General features: G+C 43.0%; 1 protein-coding gene and 1 long non-coding RNA gene across 8 annotated transcripts in view; one reads left to right on the top strand and one right to left on the bottom strand.

Annotated features, from left to right (window-relative positions):
- Window positions 1-19,263, top strand: part of KCND3 (potassium voltage-gated channel subfamily D member 3) — a 272,536-nt gene extending 253,273 nt beyond the window's left edge. For 3 of the 6 annotated variants that reach the window (XM_079979248.1, XM_079979249.1, XM_079979250.1), the window contains exons 5-9: window positions 3,825-3,926; window positions 4,052-4,144; window positions 7,163-7,219; window positions 11,506-11,753; window positions 17,241-19,263. In XM_079979248.1, the coding sequence (XP_079835374.1) occupies window positions 3,825-3,926; window positions 4,052-4,144; window positions 7,163-7,219; window positions 11,506-11,753; window positions 17,241-17,442 (702 nt within the window). In that variant the 3' untranslated portion in view covers window positions 17,443-19,263. The remainder of the gene's footprint in view (window positions 1-3,824; window positions 3,927-4,051; window positions 4,145-7,162; window positions 7,220-11,505; window positions 11,754-17,240) is intronic. The other 3 variants (XM_079979251.1, XM_079979252.1, XM_079979253.1) reach the window with 3 other exon arrangements.
- On the bottom strand, window positions 3,932-17,691 carry LOC307218109. 2 transcript variants are annotated; one of them, XR_013839779.1, is made up of 5 exons: window positions 17,626-17,691; window positions 14,822-14,874; window positions 12,866-12,940; window positions 6,671-6,785; window positions 3,932-4,055 (listed from the first exon to the last, which is right to left on the bottom strand). It is a non-coding gene; the product is annotated as an uncharacterized lncRNA (long non-coding RNA). The 2 variants fall into 2 exon arrangements; XR_013839780.1 differs by lacking the exon at window positions 3,932-4,055 and having other exon boundaries at window positions 4,898-6,785.
- Window positions 19,264-20,393: the final 1,130 nt, after the last annotated feature.

The raw sequence follows: 20,393 nt of genomic DNA on the forward strand, positions 1-20,393 counted from the left end.
TAATGATACATATTTTTCTAAGAATCTGTAGGCAACACTGGAAAGGGATTCCCTAAAACACCTTGTTGAACATCAACCTAAGTTTAAGGAGCTTCTTTGAATGCATAATTGCCATTTTAATGGGTCTAATGGTGTTTGAAAATCCCAACCACTCAACGCAAAAAATAAATTGATGGAAGTGATCACAGAAGACATGCTGTAAAATTGAGGTGGAGTTCAGGGTCAGGGAGTTTAAATTAAACAAGCACACACACACAATCCTTAGCCATGTAGTTTCTAGAGCTGCTGCTGCTGAAAAGGGGAAATGAAAGAATCCTATTTTCAGTGTATCAAAAAGGCCTCACAGCCTGCATCTAGTTAGCTCCTTCCTCTCCAATTCTGGGCAAACCTTGTCCTTGAATCAAAAAGTAAGTGATGTACACAGCCCATTCACAAAATCTGGGGCTTTGTAATATACACAAAAGCCTATCAGGCAGAGCCTGACATAACAGATACTTTTTAAAATAGGTGATGTCCTTATTAGGAGAACAGTTTGATGAGACCGGGAAAATAGGTCGCCCAGGGTAGGCCAGCTGATCTGCTTTACTGCACTTAAACAAGCGGGTGAAAATATCTGTATTTTTCAAGTTTCAGTTACAATGCATGAAGATAACAAAATATTCATTTGCCATAGTTACACATTTCAAAACCTGATCCAATGCTTTGTTCCTAGGTATTTTAAGAAGCTCCCAAACAGCATAGCTATGCCACTCAAGGGGGTGGAGGGGGGGTAATGCAGACATGGAAAAAGAAGTGAGGCAACCTGCAAGGAAACTGACATGACTCAAGCAGTGGAGCACTTTTCAGGACGGACCATGGCTCAGTGATGCACTGCATGCTTTTCTCGTCAAACAAGGGTCACAAATCCAATGCACAGGCACCATAGAAGCCTTTAATGACCCTAGGTTTTCATTTTTTAAAAAATGTAAGTTTCTAGTCCTCCTAGAAATAAAATGATCAGGGAAGACAGGTGCCAGGGACTGGCTGGACACTGAGGCGTGGGCACTGGGAGAAGAGAGGATGGGGACTGACTTGGAGGAAGGGATCAGTGATCTGGGGGAGCCAGGAGATGAGAGTCAGAGGCAGGAGAAGCTGCAGGATTGGAGAACAGGTGCGGGAGCAGTTAGAGATAGGTCAAGCTGGTGTAAAGTCAAGGGCTGCCACTCCTCCTACTCCTGCCCTACCTCTCCTGCTCCACTTTCCCCAGGACCAAAAGAGGATTGAAGTGGGAGAAGCAGAGGGTTACACACAGGTGTAGTCTTTGCCTGCTTGCAGAAAACCTAGGTGGGAGAGCTGAGGTGGGTCTGTTGTTGCAACTGCCTCATCGGGTACACATGTAGGAGCAGCTGAGAGACGTAGGACTGACGGACATGCCTTTTCTGAACTTGCAAGTGTACTTTTGACAAGCAAGAGTTAATTCCTCACTCTGGACAGCCCCATGACAGATAGGTGCTGCAGAGCAGCAACAGCTGAAAGGCATGTGCTCTACCTGTGGACCTTCCCGTCTTAGAAAGGCATCTCTAGGGTCCTAGACAGGCACACCCAAGAAACTAACAAGCAAAAAGAAAGCAGCTGAAAAATTCATTTAGAGTAGCTTTAGAGTGGCTTTTTGGACACAGCAGTCTGAACTGTGATAGAATGCCAATGATATGACGTTGCCACTGAGTGCTGGGACAATGTCAAAGGGTCCACTAGCTGGGGAAAGAATACATTTCAGTCCACTGCAATGATGGAACAACAGCCGTAATTACCTCAAAAAGGCTTCTGTTTCCTTTTGGAAAAGATGAATGCTGCTCTCTCACGGCGATGCAGCTGTGAAATGTCTTGGGAAGAAATATTGGCTCTGCATAAGTGCTGATTATTAATAAGCTATATAACTACTCAACTGCAGCTCTTCACCTTTAGCGTGGGCTGAGATTCCAGTTATTTCAAGCAGATGAAGTTGCTTGTCATCCATGCAGTGCTGGGGATCCCACACACCTTGTGTGTACATCTCAGATTAGTCATTAACAAGCGACACAGAAACGCTGGCTCGTTGGCACAGCTGTGTGGCAAATGAGGACCAGTTACTTTTTCTGCAAGTAACCTCTGCTTCCCGTAAATTACAACACTTCTGTGTAGAAAAGAATAGTTGATGTGGAGATTTTTCCATTCTCTTTGCATGAATCAACCACTTCTCATTTCCTTTCCCACCTCACTGCATACCATGCAACATGGATTAAATAGTTTGTGTTTTACTTTCATGTTGTAAATAAGAAGGCAGAGAGCTAGCCTAATGGCATATGCAAAGCCAAATCCGTGATGGACTTAGGGAGTTTTAGACTCTGGACTTAATGGCTTTATAGGGAGCCCACTTAAGAAGTGAGTATGCATTATTTCAAAGTGTAATAAACCAGTACTTTGGGGGACCCTCTGCTTGTTATGCCCTGAGGTCACCACTAACCCATGGATAATGGGTATTGTTTTGGATAATGATATTGTTGGGGGTGCACATGGTTCATTCTCCTCTGTAACATGGCAAGTGATCATGGGGCGCACCTTTTGACATGTCTTGGAAGCCAAAAAAGGAGAGACAAAGCCTTGAAACGATGCTCAAATGATTTTTTTACATATACAATGCATTTTGGTGTACCACATTCTTCCGCTTATTGTACCAACTCACTGTAAAAATCACACTCTATTATTCCCTCCCCCAGCTTAGGCGGTGAGAGGGACAGCACTTTTTGCCTCCAGTCCCCTGACCTGAAAGTGAACCGTGGAGGTCAGCTGCAAAACATTTTAGCAAGGAGGGGGGCTACATTTGGCTCCTAGTTGCTGCCTCCATTCAGTTCTTCTGATGATTCTTGGGCTGCACGCACCTGCCCACCTTTCAGAGCCAGTGTAGGAAATGTTCTGGTTACCACTTAATTAGGGCCATGTAGGATTTTCTTCCTGGAGGTCCTGATTGGCCTTGGACATGGCAAACTTTTTGCCTACTTCACTCTGGCTTAGTTTTGGTAGTTTCCCCACATTTCCATTTGGTGGACACAGCATGGGGTTGAGTTATTTGGGAGTGATGAGCACTTTGAGGCATCTTCTAGAAGACGAAGGGGTGCTTCCTCATACCTGCCCACCAATGCCTCAATGGCCGGAGAACAGGGGGGGGGGACAGAGCCTTGCTTGATGACTGGCCTGCTCAACCACTCACTGCCACATGGCTGGAAGGGGCATGACAAGGTCAGAATTCCATTGGCACAGCTAACAAGCTGGCAAAGAAAAGCTAGGAATAGGGCATTAACTGACAAGGGAGCTCACACAAAAATCCAAGAATTAGGTTACAGGTTCTTATGCCCCAGATTCATAGGAGGCCACACAGTTTGGATCTTGTTAGAATAGCAGAGTTACCTGTTTGCAGATTCCAAAACTTCATGTCTGTTCCCTTGTTAAGAGGTGAGTGTGCAAATTAATACTGATTATTGCCCTCAAGAAGGTGATACAGGAACATAGGAAGCTGCCTTATACTGAGTCAGACGATTGGGCCATCTAGCTCAGCAGTGTCCATGCTGACTGGTAGCAGCTCTCCAGGGTTTGAGGCAGGGAATCTGTCCCAACCCTACCTGGAGATGGCAGGAGTTGATCATGAGACCTTCTGCATGCAAGGCAGATGCTACACCACTAAGCCCCGCCCCTGCCAAAATGTGTTGGCCACATTTCATCACAAATAAATTTGTTGAGCATCAATCACTTCAAGACCCCCGCCACCATCACCAACTCTCTCTTTTTCTCTCACTTTCTCTGGCTTACAGTCCTCTTGGTACTACTCTTCTCCATTTTTGGTTCAGCAACATGGCTTGGGCCAGAACTGGGTGGAAGGATTAGGGCCTCTCCTCACACTACAATTTAACAAGGTGGGGGCGCTTTTCGCGTCTTTTTCCTCGCTCATCTTTTCCATTCTGCATTTTCAGATGCAGACCTGATTGCCTTTTTCTCTGTGCCAGCGGTCTCATTGCAAATGCCTTTTCTCTCTGTTTAGGGATCTATGAAAGATGAACACAACATCAGCAAAGCCACTTCTATAATTGAAAGTCAGCATCACCACCTACTGCACTGCTTGGAAAAAACAACTGTAAGTAGCAACAGGAAGCCTTCTAACTTTGAATCTCACACTCTTGGGGGTGATTTCAATTGAAGAAGATGCAGGGATACTACAAAGTAAACAACACAAATACATAGATTTATGTACCCTGGGAGACATAAAAATATGTTATTAACAGTTGATGGGATGTGCTAAATATTTTATACATGCCTTAGTTCCAGCACCATGTTTTTTTTAAAAATGTGTTACACCAAGCAACCCAACAGGTAGCTTCTCTCAGGACTCAACATGTCTTTTTGCTTTGTTGACCTTCAGACGCTTTCCTTTTAAAAAGCACCAAAGTCTGATGCCTAGCAAAATATTGCCACCGAGAATTAAAGGCAGAGGTCTCAGGGTTTGCCCTTACTAGTAGTTGGCTTTGGGTTGGTGCCAACTTGAGATGCCTGCTGTGCACACCTGTCTTGCACTGCCTACAAGTTGTTGGATTATACCCAGGAATCAAAGCAGCATGGCATACTCCAAGGTGAAAGCTGTACTGCTCAGAAGATGGGCAAAGCCTTCCATTTCAACTACTGCATACTACAGCGAAAAGTGTACAGCAGCCCTGGGAATAGAATGATGTGACAGTTGCCTGAGACCTGCACATAAAAGCAGTCTTCTATGCAGGTAGCCAATGCAAGAATGAGCCTCACAATGCACATCCCCGTTCAGTTGTTACACGTGGCTACTTGGCCACAACTAAAGCTGCATTGGGACCTGTTGTCTTTACCCCTTCGACACCACTTCTTCAGAACATTAGATTATTCTCCATCTCCAGCTGCCTGTGCCTCTGTTTCTGCAGTGCAGAAGCAGACCACCCTAAACACAGGCAGCGTACGGGAGAAAAGCAGATACCTTTTCCCATAGGGAAACTCAAGGGCGGGTGCAGAATGCACAGCCCATGTTGATCTTGCTGTCGTTCCCGCCAGCTGTAGGAGCAGGTAGAAGGCACCACATCCAGAGGCATGGCACATATGGACTGCAGAGACTAATGTGTTGCATGAGCATGTTCAACGCCCCCACCCAAGAAATAAGCACTATCAATATGCCTTGGGTAATATCTCCATGATGAGACATTTATTCATAAACAAGCATCACTGTGCATTTGTGTCATATTCATTTGAGAAGGGGGGGCGGAATAAGGCTAAAGGATGAAGTTTGCTATCCCTGCTATCAAATGGATAAACAGAGATCCAGTCTGGTATGGGAGTAAACAGAGTGTTGGAAGTAGAGTGAAGAGATCTCAATTCAGATTCTCCCACAGCCACGAATCTTGCTGGGTGGCCTTACACAAATTACCTACCTCACAAGGTCATTGTGGGGAGTGAAATGTAGGTATCTTTATGTATGCTGCCTTGGACACTATAGAGAAAATAAGGAGCTGGAACAGTGGTGAAGAAATAGGAGCACTGTTTATGCAAATGCTATTCAGAGAACAAATGTGTGTAGAATCAACATGGGGAAAGGGCACAATAAACTGATATATTATTCCATTTATATTGCCTCCTTCCTCCCAGTGGAGCCCAGGGCAACAAACAAGTGACAAAATAATTTAAACGCCTTAAAACAATTCCAATACAGACGCAGACTGGGAAATCTCAGTATTGCAATTTAAAAAGCTTGTTAAAAGAGGAAAGTCTTAGGCACCAAAAGTCAAGAGATGGTGCCTGCCTATTATTTAAGAGGAGGAAATTCCAAATTGCAGACGTCACCACACTTAATGCCCAATTCCTGCATTAACCAACCTCTTCAACCTGGGCATCGATTGGGTCATGTATGTACATAAGCTCTGTTCAGAGGGCACAAACCACTCCTGTCCCCTGCATTGATTCTACATATATTTGTTGCCTGAAAAGAACATCAGTCTCAACAATGATGTGAAGCTACTGAAGGGATTGCCATTGGGTCAACATTAGTACAATAATAAACAGAGGAGGGGGGAAATAGGAAAAAGAGTTTCTAGTGCCTTTAAAGCCGACTGGTTAAAGAAGCAATTAATGACCAAGATATATATGAACTAAGCTGATAGGAAATATAATAAATTATTTCCCATCTATCCTCCAAGCTGAGATCCTAATGTAAATATGTATAATACTTTGTCAGAAAGCGGGGGGCAGGGGTTGGAATCAGATGTGGCTCATTACAACTTTGATCAGTGATAAATGGCTATTTGGTTATAGGAAGGGGTATGCTACTGACCTAAACCATCCATCATTTTCAACACAGAAGTTGTCATCCACAGACTGACATGCAGCATGTTTGGTGTATGTTTTTCAGTGCACCCATCACAACAGTTCAGTCAGCATTTGTGCTGAAAAAGCATGTCTTTCCATCATACCTACTTAATCAATCAATCAAGAAAGAAAGCATTGCACTAACAAAAGAAATTGTTGTGATAATTTATGGATTGTTGAAACACCAAAGTGTCATTCTACAATGGTACAAAGTTGTCAGCGAAATGAGGAATGACCTACACATAAAAAGAGTTTTACCAACAGTTTTGAAAGGGTAATTCACCTTTTCCTCAAACCAGAAATCAGAATCATTGTATCACCTACGCCTGTTGAAATTCAGTGTCATTCTAAGCTGTGGTTAATTATCTCCAAACTCAGGCAATTGCTCAAAACAAAACCTGTAAAATAAACAAAGATAAAGCAAAGAAATAAATTCAAGAGCCATACCCCTTATTCTGTATCACAATACATCCCATATTTTCTTCAGCAGCACTACTTATTTTACTCTAATTCAGCTCTATGGCTTTTAGTTGCTCAGGTGCTGCCATCTGGGGGTGCTTCAGATAAATGGCTTATAATATTTTATTCTGGGCCACTTGGCTCTCAAAGGAAGCCCAAGCATCTTATTGGTGTAATGTGAAATGTGTTAAAGGAAATGGTCATATTGCCCATTCAAACTTGTGTGATGCCACGTGGAATGCTGGGAGTTGATTTTGGAATGCTGGGATGGACAATCAATGGTGTTTTTATCTTTTGTTGACATGTTGTCCTGTAGGGATTGTCCTATCTTGGGGATGATCCCCTGTTATCTGTACGAACTTCCACCTTCAAGGTATTTCCTTCTTAATTCAATCCATTTGCTGCAGTCTCTGTGCCATGTCTTGAGTGCTGTTTCCTTCCTTGTTGTTGATCCCGTTTTTAGCAGATTGTGCATGCTGGTGCTCTTTTGCTCTCTGGTGGCTTCCAGTGTTATTAAGACTGTCAAATGGAAAACAGCTTTATCTGTTTTTTCCCCACCCTTTCTAGCTCAAAAAAGGAATATGCTAAATATGAATGTTAAGTTATCTGCCCTTTGTGGTTGTGGGAGTTGTGTATGTTCTGAGGTCTTATCCTTTCTCGCTCCTGTGTTAAGTACAAGACACCACTCATCTCTCCCCTGTTTTGTGCGATGTATATTTCCCTGATCTGGCTAAAATTGTTATTCTAGGTTACACAACATTACATTTCTAGAGTATTCTTCACGCATTATGGGAGTAGCATGGAAACTGCTGTCAAAACGTTCAAAAGCCTGGTGCCTCATGGGTGCTGCCAATCACTGTCCCACAGGATTATCTCCTTTGATCTTGGCCAGGTGTCGAGTACCTGGGAAGACCTGCCGGCATGACCCTACCCATATACTAACAGGCTTTTAAAGATTATGATAGTCCCACAGAATAAAGTTGCAGGTAAAAAGGTCCTGTGACATATGAAGGGCCCCTCTTTCCTGGAATTGGAATCCTAGGTGGAAGCTTTCTCACAAGTTGTCTTCCTACCTGAAAGCACAGAATGGCAGCTCTGTGCTATTCAGCTGGGTTGATTATAAAATATCTGCATCACCTTTCCCCTAACCATGTCGTTCTCCCTAACATTTGCCATCCTAACCGCTTTGCTTAGGTCTATCTCTGCTTCATAATGTTAAATCAGGAAGGTCATGATAAAATCAAGATACTTATGCTCCTGCCAGACAGCTAACACGTCTTTGTCCTTCTGTGGTAAACTACAAGCAGAATTGCACATGGCTTTCTGCACTACTGGGATTGTTAAGCTCCTTCAATGTGTACATTCTATGTTCCTTCTACACCAGTGGACATGGCATAGCTGCTGTGGGTAAGGCCATTTGAAGCTCAGCACACATTCGGTATAACTTTGTGGTGGGTATTATTTTATGACCCTTATTGATTGATTTATTATGCATATTAAAATTATCAGTAAAACGTTTTTTCCAGTGGGGTGTTTTTTTTTCCATGAGAGATATAGCAGTATAGCCACCATAATGTTAAATTTTGTATAATGGTGGAGTCCCTAAGATGGTTGGATGTCATATGGCAGGCATGACCAACAGGTAGATCGTGATCTACAGGTAGATTATGGGGTGTTCCTGGTAGATCCTGGTTGATCTCTAGCCTCTCAGCAATCTCCTTACAAAAAAGCAAAAACAACAACCCAACTTTGGCTTACTAAAATAAAGCTCCACAACTTTGGGTAGATCACTGCCAGTCTTTTTATGACAATGGATAGATCACTGCCAGGTTTTTTTATACTGTGAGTAGATCACAGTCTATCGGGAGTTGGATGTCCCTGTCATATGGTAACCTCCTTCCAGCAACTCCTGCAGTCTAGCTGGTGCCAAATGTATTGCTCTGCTTTCCTTTGGACATCAGAGGGGCCAAGGAGGGGGTCTTGTTCTCTGGGCAACACTGGATATCCATGCACACTGCCCAGGCTTGCGCCTCAAGGAGTTGACTTTGGTTCTGCTAACGCAGCAAAAACAACATGGAAGGAAGCAGTGGCAAGTTACTGGTCTCTGCAGCCACAGCAGGTGCTGTGATTCTCCAGCAGTTTGACTTCACCGTGAGGTGCACCCCATTGTATCTCAAGGTGCACCCCATTGTATCTCAAGACAGATGGATGCCAACAATAACGATGCTGCAGGACCATAATACTTTATGAAAAGAATGCAGATTTTAGGAAAATGGTTTTTTCAAAAAAGCTTTTATCCTCTGCCATGACTAAGGGTTGTAACCACAACATTATAGCATTATGGGGTGGGGGTTTTTTAACAAGAAAAAACACACTACAGTCAGAAAAGTGTTTTAGTGATATTTAAATGATTGGTTTCAGAAACAAAAATTATGCCCGCGTCATAAAATGTACCCATCACAAATGTTATAAGCGCTGAGCTGTGATTAAGTTCACTTTCCTGATATCTCGCTGCCTATGTAAAAACCACACCTGTTGAAAAATATGGCACATTAGGCAGCTATGCCCATGGAGGTTGTGTTCTGAATAAAGATGGACTTTCTTCAGTCTGAGAAAGATGGATACACCACAGGGAAATTCATGATGAGAATAATTGGATAACGGTATTGTGTGGATTCCCCTAAAAAGTGAGTGAGTGAAGCATGACAATTCTTTACTAAATGCCTATGGTTGTATCAAGTGTTCATAATGCTCAGAATATACCTATTGAAATGAATGGACATGACTGAGGTCCACCAATTTCAAGGGATCTACTCTAAGTAAAAAATAATTGTCTACAGCGTCTAAAGTTGGGGTATGTCTGCATTAGCGCTGCTTGTTGCATTGCTTTTCATTTCAATTTGCTGCTGGGGGTACAACCTGCACAGGTTTCCTTTTCTTCAAGCTCAAAAAAATAAATTCATGCAAAGGAGGTGGTTGGCATATGATGCACATTTGCCAGTTTGTATTCCACTTCTTGGCCTTATTGCTAGTCTTTGTCTTGCCCTTTATCACTTACTAGTCTCTTTTCTATAATGGTAAAATTGCACCATATGCCAGCGTTCCTTATTTAATTTCATTTGCGAACTTCTTTTAGTAGAACCTAAACCTGAGTGCTTTGCAATCCTCGCTTGAGATTCCTCCTCCCCTATTTGGGACAAATTGCATCAAATTTAGAGATGTGCATAAAGGCGAAAAAGTGCTGATTCTATGTTTATTCACATTTTAATAAACAATTCTCTGAGGAGTAAGTCCTTCTGTAGGAGGGGGTTTCAAACCCATAAATGACAGAAACGAAATGAAGTGAATGAAATGTGACAAGAGTTTTGGTCTGGGGAAATGAGTGTAGTCCCACAAGTAATCTTCAAACATTTTCCACACATATGTGCTTCCTCTTCTCTCAGACTTGAAAAAAGTTAGACACAACTCCACCCTACAGCTCCAGAAACAAGATTAATTTGGAGGGGGGGGATAGCAATGCATCTTGGGTAATTGGATGCATATTCACAAAAACTTGCTAATTTCTCGTCCAATAAGGTAAGAGACCTTTCTTCAAATTTATCTTGGAAAGATTTATCATGGAACTTTTCACATGAAGTACTCTTAATTATTTTGGGTTGTATCCAAATTCTGGTCCTATTCAGAGCAGACCCAATGAGATTAATGGACTAACTTAGTTGGGTACAAGCTTTATATTAATTAATTAATTAATTAATTAATTAATTAATTAATTTCAGGATTTTTATCCTGCCCAACAACATTAATATCTGTAGACAACTTATAAGGCACAGGAGATGGAGGAAGACACAAATAGGAGAAGTTCTTAGCAGTGACAAGATCACAACCAGATGATCTTATACACCCTTGAGGAATTCAGTCATACTAGATATGATCATAATGCCATTAGCTCTGGCACAGACACTCCTATTGCTGAATACATTTGGGCACTGAACAAAATCCTGAATGTCTGTTTATAGGCTTATTTTTGAAGCATAGTAAACCCAAAACACATCTAAAAACTCAATCAATATCAGTTTTGCGGACTCAGGTACAGCCAAGAGAAGGAAGTTCCACAGTCAAGGGGCAGCCCTCAAGGACATTTCTATTTGGGGTTCCTCATACAATTATGACTGCGAAGTTAATCCACAATGAAAAAAGCTCTCTCAGCCAGTATCTGGGTATAAACTGGTTGGATGAGAAGGGCACATATGTGTTCAAAAAGCAGGTTTCCTTGGGAAAATAAGCATTTCAGATATTACCTGAAGGACCACTGAGCAAATGCATAAGTGTCTTCCACCTTCAGCTACAATGGTGGCACTTCCTGTCAATGCCTGAGAAGGAACCTGAGCAGAAAAAAAATATGTTGGCTGTAGATATACAGCTGGAGCACGTTTCCATCTGCAAGTGTCCTTTTCAACATTACAGGAAGTGCCACCAGCCAAATGCTGAAGAGCCAATTGGCTTCTCAAAAGAGAGTTATGTCATGGTTCCCCAAAGCACGACCGAACGGAATATGCAAAGGTCCTTGTTTGAAAGTTTAGTCGCCCTCTGGGTGGTGGTGGTGGTTGTTTAAAGTAATCTCAGGAAGTTCCTGACATTTGCTGACGTTCTCCCTCACAGAACCATGAGTTCATTGACGAGCAGATGTTTGAGCAGAACTGCCTGGAGAGCTCGATGCAGAATTACCCATCCAGCCGCAGCCCCTCCCTTTCGAGCCACCAAGGCCTGAGCACCTCCTGCTGTTCCCGCCGCAGCAAGAAGACAACCCACCTCCCTAATTCCAGTGTGCCAGCAACCCGGCTGCGGAGCATGCAAGAGCTCAGCACCATACACATCCAGTGCAGTGAGCAGCCCTCACTTACAACAAGGTACGGTAGGAGGAACCCCTTGGTCTAGGAAAGAGGGTCTCTGAGCCCAATCAGGGACAAGTTCATTCAGGCAGTGTGTTGAGCTGGCGTCCAGGATGCTTTTCCTGTAGTCTTATTGGAGTTCACCGATTGGGTCTGCGTTGCTCCCGGACAGGAGGAAGGAAGTCAAATGACACCGAGGGTTGGTTCAGAGAAAGAGTTCTTTATTTCTGCTCTCCGAAGCAGCAGAAAGGGACTTGCGTGGTCAGTCCACAGCAAATCCAAAGAAATGAGAAATTTCATGCAGTATATATATCCTCCAGGCACCCTCTCCCCCCTCCCCAGGAATCCAGCCACGTCAGCTTATGCATGCAGGTTGACATCACACATGGTCCTGCTCTGGTTACTCTTAACCATAAAAGGGTTTTCCTTTCTGTACTTCTGACCATAACAGGGTATTCCTTCCTGTACTTCTGACCATAAAAGGTTATTCCTGTTCTTACACTCTTATCTTGGAGCAAGAGGTCACCAACTCCAAGAACACACTCTGGCGCTGTTCCCAGAGTAGGTCTGTGCGTCAGGACGTAAGACCTAGACATGTCATCCCTACTCCACTAGAACAGCCAAGGTCATCCTTGCCATCACAAACTGATAAAGGAGAAGGCTCTGAGCACTTGTTTATACATTGACTCAGAGCTAAAGTTAATGGATTTTAGCTAAGGAAAAATAGGGATTTTGGTGGCCGTTTCAAACTGCCTGCACAGTCAGTTTTTGGGTTTGGGAAACCCATTCCTTCATTCCCATGCCACAAGTCCTGCATAGCAGAGCGGAAATGAAATTTAGTGCAAATTGGAAGACATTTTTAAAATCGTGCATGAGGATTTGCACTGCGCATTTTCACATTCTACCAGTGGGGGGTTACAGATACAGAAAATGAGTGTTTGGCACCTCCCTGTGGGGAGGTAGATGTCTCTACTCTCAGCATTACTGTATCATGGCAGTTGCCAGGAAGCAGATGGATGGTAATGCTAGGATTAAGAATCTACAAATAACCATTTCCCCTAAGCAGTTTCAGGCACCATCTAGTAAGCTTTTAAGTGGCTAGCATGTGACACCCAGGCATCTGAATCTACCTTTCTTTGGTGATTTCCGCCATGGACATTCGTAAGGCCCATTCAACATGGCGAAACATCGCAATTTTCTGCCTCCTGAAAAAGGTTCAGAAAGTGAGTCAGATGTGGAGAGTTGCCGTCTGGAATCATATTAAGCATTGCAAGACTATTAAATATACCAACAATTCACTGTGAAATAAACTCTTACATAGGCCAGCATGTTGTTGTGTGAATCAGCCTACAGTCAGGGCAGCTTATGTCAAAAGCAAATGAGATCTAGTATAGTGTTTAAGGAGAAAGCAGTCAAGCCTACACTGCTGGAAGAGAAAGATAATTTTAACATACACTTGCCATTGCTGCATAATAAGCAGAAATGAGCAGCTGCAGATCTTATTGCCAGGGAGATGCTGTTCTGGGGGGGAAAATGATACCTGCTAATATTTTCCTGTTATGCAACTATTAAATGAAATGAGGATGGTATATGGGTTAGGCAACTGTTCATATAGGAATAATCTGAAATATATATTGGTTTGATTGTAGATCATATGGTTGTGTTCAGCAGGAAATGAGTGATAACTGAAATTTCTTAATTCCTAAAAATTGAAGTGGCAAAAGAATGTGCTGCATCAATAGGAGTATAGCATCTAGATCAAGGGAAGTAATAGTGCCACTGTATTCTGCTCTGGTCAGACCTCACCTGGAGTACTGTGTCCAGTTCTGGGCACCACAGTTCAAGAAGGACACTGACAAACTGGAACGTGTCCAGAGGAGGGCAACCAAAATGGTCAAAGGCCTGGAAACGATGCCTTATGAGGAACGGCTAAGGGAGCTGGGCATGTTTAGCCTGGAGAAGAGGAGGTTAAGGGGTGATATGATAGCCATGTTCAAATATATAAAAGGATGTCACATAGAGGAGGGAGAAAGGTTGTTTTCTGCTGCTCCAGAGAAGCGGACACGGAGCAATGGATCCAAACTACAAGAAAGAAGATTCCACCTAAACATTAGGAAGAACTTCCTGACAGTAAGAGCTGTTCGACAGTGAATTTGCTGCCAAGGAGTGTGGTGGAGTCTCCTTCTTTGGAGGTCTTTAAGCAGAGGCTTGACAACCATATGTCAGGAGTGCTCTGATGGTGTTTCCTGCTTGGCAGGGGGTTGGACTCGATGGCCCTTGTGGTCTCTTCCAACTCTATGATTCTATGATTCTAAAGTGCAGCAGTGTTGTGAATGGGTCAATTTCTTCACCCCACGTTTAATTTGTGTATCTGCTTCAGGTTAAGGACATATAGGATAATACCAAACCATTCTTTGCACTTTTTTATTGTGGCTCATACTATCTTCTAAGCTTATTCTACCATCTGGACCCTCCCCAACCCAACACTGACACCTGCACAGCACACAGATCCCCGTTGGTTTTCTGTCCGAAGACAATTGAACCAGGTTGTTAATTCAACACTGGTGCTAGAAGGTAGAATAAAATTAATAATTCTGTGGCCCCTCCTAAAACCACATACAAGTAGTGATGCTACCAGAATGCAAAATTAATCAGCTCTCATGTCAGATTTACTATGCTTACGATTTTCAAATGGATAATGAGCCCTAACTTCAATCCAACAAACTGTTTTCATCATTCAAATGAGAATGATTGCAATTTCTACACCTATGCAAGGGAGCATTCTTAGAATTTTTGCTGCAATATGATGTGACCTGCCAGACCCTTTTCTGAACAAGACAAGAAATGTCCCTGGAAGTGCAATCTCATAGCAATGTTTCCAGGGTCTGGTATGGAAAGGGGGAGAAGATGGCTGCCCCATGTCATGATGTGGGGCAGCCATTTGGCTCACAATCTTGTATTATGCAAGTTTACATTTGAAATTACGGTACTTTGAAATCTTATAACAGAGAGAACTCTGAATTGCTGATGTTAGGTTCATAACACGGTGAGCAAATCAGGAGTTGTCTGCAACCCACCTTTCTCACCTTTCTGCCTGGAAACTGGCCTGCAAGGCAGCTAACACTGTAAAAGCCCACACCTATAATAAACACAATAATAACACAATAATAAAATTATTTAAAAGACAGTAATAACCTTATTTTATGAGGACTCTGGGAGAAACCTGTCCTGCCTCCAGCCATCCCCTCCAAGATCAGGTTCCTTTGGTCTTGGCAGCTGCCCTTCCACATTCAACACAGCACAAGGTTAGCTGAATACAAATGTGCACAGTAGGAATTTATCCCAGATTGGCTCCAGATTATTCTTTATCTTTTATCTGCTCCATCAGGACAATGGTAGTTAGCATTCATGGGTGATGGGAAGTTAGGTAATAGGATCCTGGCCACAACAGGCAGATCAGAGTGGGGAAAGAGGTGAGAGGGCAATCGCTGGAGAGCACCTAGAGGCACTGAGATGGGGGAGACAGTGGCGTAGGAAGGGGGAGTACGGGGAGTGCAGGCCACCCCCAGTGTCATCACTGGGGGGGGTGACAATGGCAAAAATATGTGTTTTAGAAAAAATAACTCCCGCATCCACTTCATGCCCCTTCCTACGCCACTGCAGGAGCACTCTGCCCTCGAGTGATTTCCAGAAACCAGAAGCATTGCTGTCTCCAACTTTGCAGACAGAGCACAGCCTTTATGGCTAGTAGCCTTCGACAGCCCTCTTCTCCATGCATCTGCCTAATCCAGAGGTGTAGCAAGGCGAGGCAAGGGGGCACACTTTTCTTTTCTGCAGCTTGTTTGCATTATGCAGCCAGAACTTTGGGGCTCAGGGGAGCAGAAGTAGATATCCCTCTTCAACACAGCTAGAAGTCTGGCCAGAAAGAGTCAGCTGCAGACAAGGAGATGGGGTCTTGCTCCCCCATAAATGGAGGGAGGCAAAAGCTTGTTGCCTGCACCCAAAGGTTTGCAAGCTCTGAAGTTCCGTATTTTGGGAAGATTGCCTCTGTAAAATAAAGAAAGCTGTAGCCTCAGTTCAACCTAATGATGTGTGCCTTATTTTGGGTGTGGGTACAACTGGCAACCGTCAAGAGCACTGAACCATTGTAAGGATCCTACTGTGATATACCTAGAATGACTGAGGTTTCAGAAGATCCTCTTTGTAAGTCACTCTAAGATTACAGCCAGAGTTTCATACTGAAAGAGTTTTTTGTCTTTGTATTGAAATCCAGATAGGCAGTTGGCTACAGAGCAACCCTATCATTTCCACTCCATAATTAATCATAGGATGCAACCAGTGCAGCTCTTAATAGGAATGTTTCTAGCTGCCCAGTCCTTAGGACTTCTGCAGAGTGATATTTGAGCCGGGCAAGGAGTAAAGAGACAGAATGGCAGCCAAGTAATCTAGGATGACCTGTAAGGGTAGACATGCTCCAGAAACAAAAGCAGGATTAACCATTAATTGGGCAGAATATTCAACAGCTAGACCCAACAAGATAGGATTCCACGTTGACGTTAATCAGTGTGAAGAATGAATCTGTGTTGTTCCCTATTTAGGTTGCTTTTAGATCAGCTATGGGCAATATATGTATTTTTCTTGGCTAGTCCTCAATTACAGGTTGGAGGAGGTCACAGTCTCCCATTTTTACTGTTCAGGTATTTTGGGTGGCAAGGGTTTTGGGGTTTTTTTTAACTGTGCCTTTAATACCTACCTCTTGAGCAGAAACTCACCGGGTGCAGCTTGTCCCAAGATGCATTGATGGGGCAGGCTGCACCAGAGCCTCCAGGCTAAAACCAAATAACAGAAAGGAGGACCCCAAATGCTGGCTTTTGGAATTTAGACCTGTCTTGCTGACTGCATCCATGCCTTTACTGCCAGTTTATCAAGAAATCTCCCATGTCCCCAAACTAGGCTTGAAAAGGTTCCTAGCTGCATAGAGTCCTTTGCGGCCCACCACCTAGTTTTAGCCTTTAGTCTTTACAACCTCTGAGAAAGACAATATTGCGCAAGGATATCCAACACTTGGAGGAACGCAGGTAGCGCTGTGGGTTAAACCACAGAGCCTAGGACTTGCCAATCAGAAGGTTGGCAGTTCGAATCCCCACGACAGGGTGAGCTCCCGTTGCTTGGTCCCTGCTCCTGCCAACCTAGCAGTTTGAAAGCACGTCAAAGTGCAAGTAGATAAATAGGTACCACTGCGGCGGGAAGGTAAACGGCGTTTCCATGCGCTGCTCTGGTTCGCCAGAAGTGGCTTAGTCATGCTGGCCACATGACCCGGAAGCTGTACGCCAACTCCCTCGGCCAATAAAGCGAGATGAGCGCTGCAACCCCAGAGTCAGTCACAACTGGACCTAATGGTCAGGGGTCCCTTTACCTTTTTATCCAACACTTGCGACAAACAGATTGCAACTTCTGCTCCTTTTAATACTCCCCACCCACCCCCGGCTGTCTTTTGTCTTTTAGTCGATCCAGCCTAAATATGAAATCAGACGATGGGCTGAGACCGAACTGCAAAGCCTCCCAAATAACCACAGCAATCATCAGCATCCCGACGCCTCCAGCACTGACCCCAGAAGGCGAAAGCAGGCCTGCCCATTCCAGCCCCAGCCACTCAACGAACATTACCGCTACGAGCAGCAACATTGTCAAGGTGTCGGCTTTGTAAGGCTGTGTCGGTCAAAGGAGGCTGCTTGGAAGGCCGGCGTTTCTCTCCCTTTCCCCACCTCCATGTTCCTCCTTTGCTGCAAATTGTGCCTAGATGAGTGGCTGGGTGGACAGCTAGACCAACCTGACCGGCATCTAAGAATTAACTGCGGGAGCCTGGCAAGGCAGCTTCCTTCAAACTCACGTTCATGCTGCAGAGTGAGCTCAGAAGAACTGGGAAGCTAGAAGGGGCTGGATGGATAGAGCTCTCTTTTGTCTGTCAACAAGAAGAAGCAATGTTCCCGGATGTGGGGCATAGAAGAGTTTCCAGAAAGTGGAAGAGACGTCCTGTCATAGCTACAAGAAAGTCAGTAAAGAAGCAGAATTATAACACTGTGTATCTCAGCACCTTTTCAATGGTTTTTAATGGATAATATTTATTCATGAGGATATGACTGAAAAAGGTGATTAGAAAAAAAAAACGGATTTTGTGATTATTATTATTATTATTATTTCCTTCATGCAGCAGGATCTTTTAATCAACCAAAAGTACACATTTGCTTTCTTTTATAGCCGAAGGTTTTAGGCAAAAAAGAAAAAAGAAAAAAAGCCACCTTGTTACGAGAATTTGGTTTTCATTCTTTTGTGAGTGCGTGTGTGGGTGAGAGCAAGCAAGGATTCGTGAAACTTGGCACACTCCGACTACAAAAGATCTGAGCACACTTTCCTGTTTCTGGGCTCAACCCTGCAAAGACGTACCATCTGCATGGTCCACGACAAGCTTTAAGTAGTGCCTGTAGAGCCAGGGGTTCTACTCACTGTGTACCCTTTTCTTGCATGAGTGTGTCTTTGCAGGCTTCAGCCTTTAGTGCGCAGTAGCAAAAATAGAGACCTGCATGCAGTCACACACACACAAGCACCAATAAAACTCTCATTGTGGATGGCATTCTTTCTTAAGACAGGGTTTTGTTTTTTTCTGTAATTGCCTTTTAATTCAACACAAATTGCAGTTGCAAACAGTGTATTTGTCTGCTAATTATTGTATGTGCTGGGGGGGGGATATTTGTTGGGGAAAAGACAGGCATTTGTAGTCCACCACAATTTTCTGCTTTAAAAAAAATTATTTTGTTATCACTGGCTTGTAAAGAGTGTGACTAGAATAACCAGTTCTGTATTTTTTAAAAAGTCTGAAGAAGTAAGCCTAGGGGGGATTTTATTTTTTAATCTTGTACACATGAGTTTCAAAGAGGGCAAAATCAGTCAAAGCAACTGCGCCAGATGTTCAGAAATACTCTGTAATCTATGCCCATGCTTTCTTTCTTTTTTCTGTTTTATATGTGTTTATTTAATAGTATTGGAAGTGTCTCCCATTGTATATAGTAGCCAGATAGTCAGTGGAAACTGTCCTTGGTAGGATTACTTCAGGAGCCAACTGTTTTGCATGGACTGATAGTGTGTTTCATTTTGTAATACAGTCCTGTGGCTCTTAGTGACAGTCTCTGGGTTGCATCAGTTTGATGGATAAAGCAATTTAACAATATTTGACTTTCCCTTGTTAAAGCATCATTTCCTGCCAAAGAGGAGGGTCGCTTCTAGATTGTTGGGATCTACTTTATATTAGAGTACCATTTCTAAGCAATTTATAAAACACTGTTAATAGATGGTTAAATATGTTTCAAAAATAGTTCACCAATTGTTAAAATATTGTTATACTGTTTAGAAAGCGTAGGACTGTGAGTCATAACCAGCTATAAGGTTTTATACCGATGTTCTCATAATGTACCTCCCCTGGGTGCAAACCTGTGGGACTTCTATCCATGTCAACAAGGCTTACAATAATACAGAGCTCTGTGGATTGTGTTCTTTCGTCACAAATTTTACATGATTTATTAACCTCATTTAACCTTTCAATTTTTTCCAAATGTATTTTAGGTTGTGTACCCCATGTCTTTTGCAGCTTTCATTTTTGGCCCACAATGTTTTTGATCCTGAAATTGTGTTGCTGTGAAAACATGGAGGTTTTGCAAACCCAACCTCATGTTCAGAAAAAATATAATAAGCAGCTCCAATGGGGGGGGGGGGTCGTCTTTATTTTCAGACTTCTATTCTGATTTGCTTTTCGGCATCTAAATTAAAAGCAATTAGTGCTTGGAAGCCACGAAAAGGAATAAAAACAGCTAGTTCTAATGAAATGTACCTTTCAGCCAAATAAAATTAAAACTTAATGTAACGTATGATCACCTACTAACAACAAACTTGTTTCTTAGTTTATTTCTTTTTTTTCCTCAGATACCTTATAGTGCTATGTTTTTGTTTATTCCAAAACCCCTTCCATCTTCAGCTTTCAAACAAGGAATTTTGGTGCACTGGCCACAGAATCCCTTGCAAGCTCAGTCCTAGAAGACAAGAGGTGATGGCAGGTGACAACCAAGCCAGTTAGGTCTACATTGTCCTGCACATACTGAACATCCACCTTAAAATATCCAACTGTGTCACTGTGTTGTAAGGAAAAAATGGCAATGGTGGACATGTGAACTTGTCCATCATGAAACAGATTCAGGTGGATAGCCGTGTTGATCTGTCAGTCATAATAAATAACAAGATGAAAGATGAAAAAATCTTTTTTTACTAATTCCAGTGGCACCTTAAAGATCAACTTCCCTGTGGGACCAACTGTTATAACAGTCATCAACAGTTATAAGGTTGAAGCGACCTCTGCTTCAGAGTATATGACAAAGTGTGTATTACACACGAAAGCTCATACCTTGAAAGCTTATATTTAGTTGATGTGCCACTGGAATTATTAAAAAATATTTTTTCATCTTTCATCTTGTTATTTATTATCATCATGAAACAGTCTTCTCATCAAGAAATTCCCAATAAGCTTCTGAGGAACTGAAGGTTCCAAGGACACAGTTTTTAAAAGCCACTGTTCTAGTAATATGAGACAGGCCTTAATTTACCCCCTAATGT

This window comes from Podarcis cretensis (genome assembly GCF_951804945.1).
Source record: "Podarcis cretensis genome assembly, chromosome: 6".
Taxonomy (NCBI): domain Eukaryota; kingdom Metazoa; phylum Chordata; class Lepidosauria; order Squamata; family Lacertidae; genus Podarcis; species Podarcis cretensis.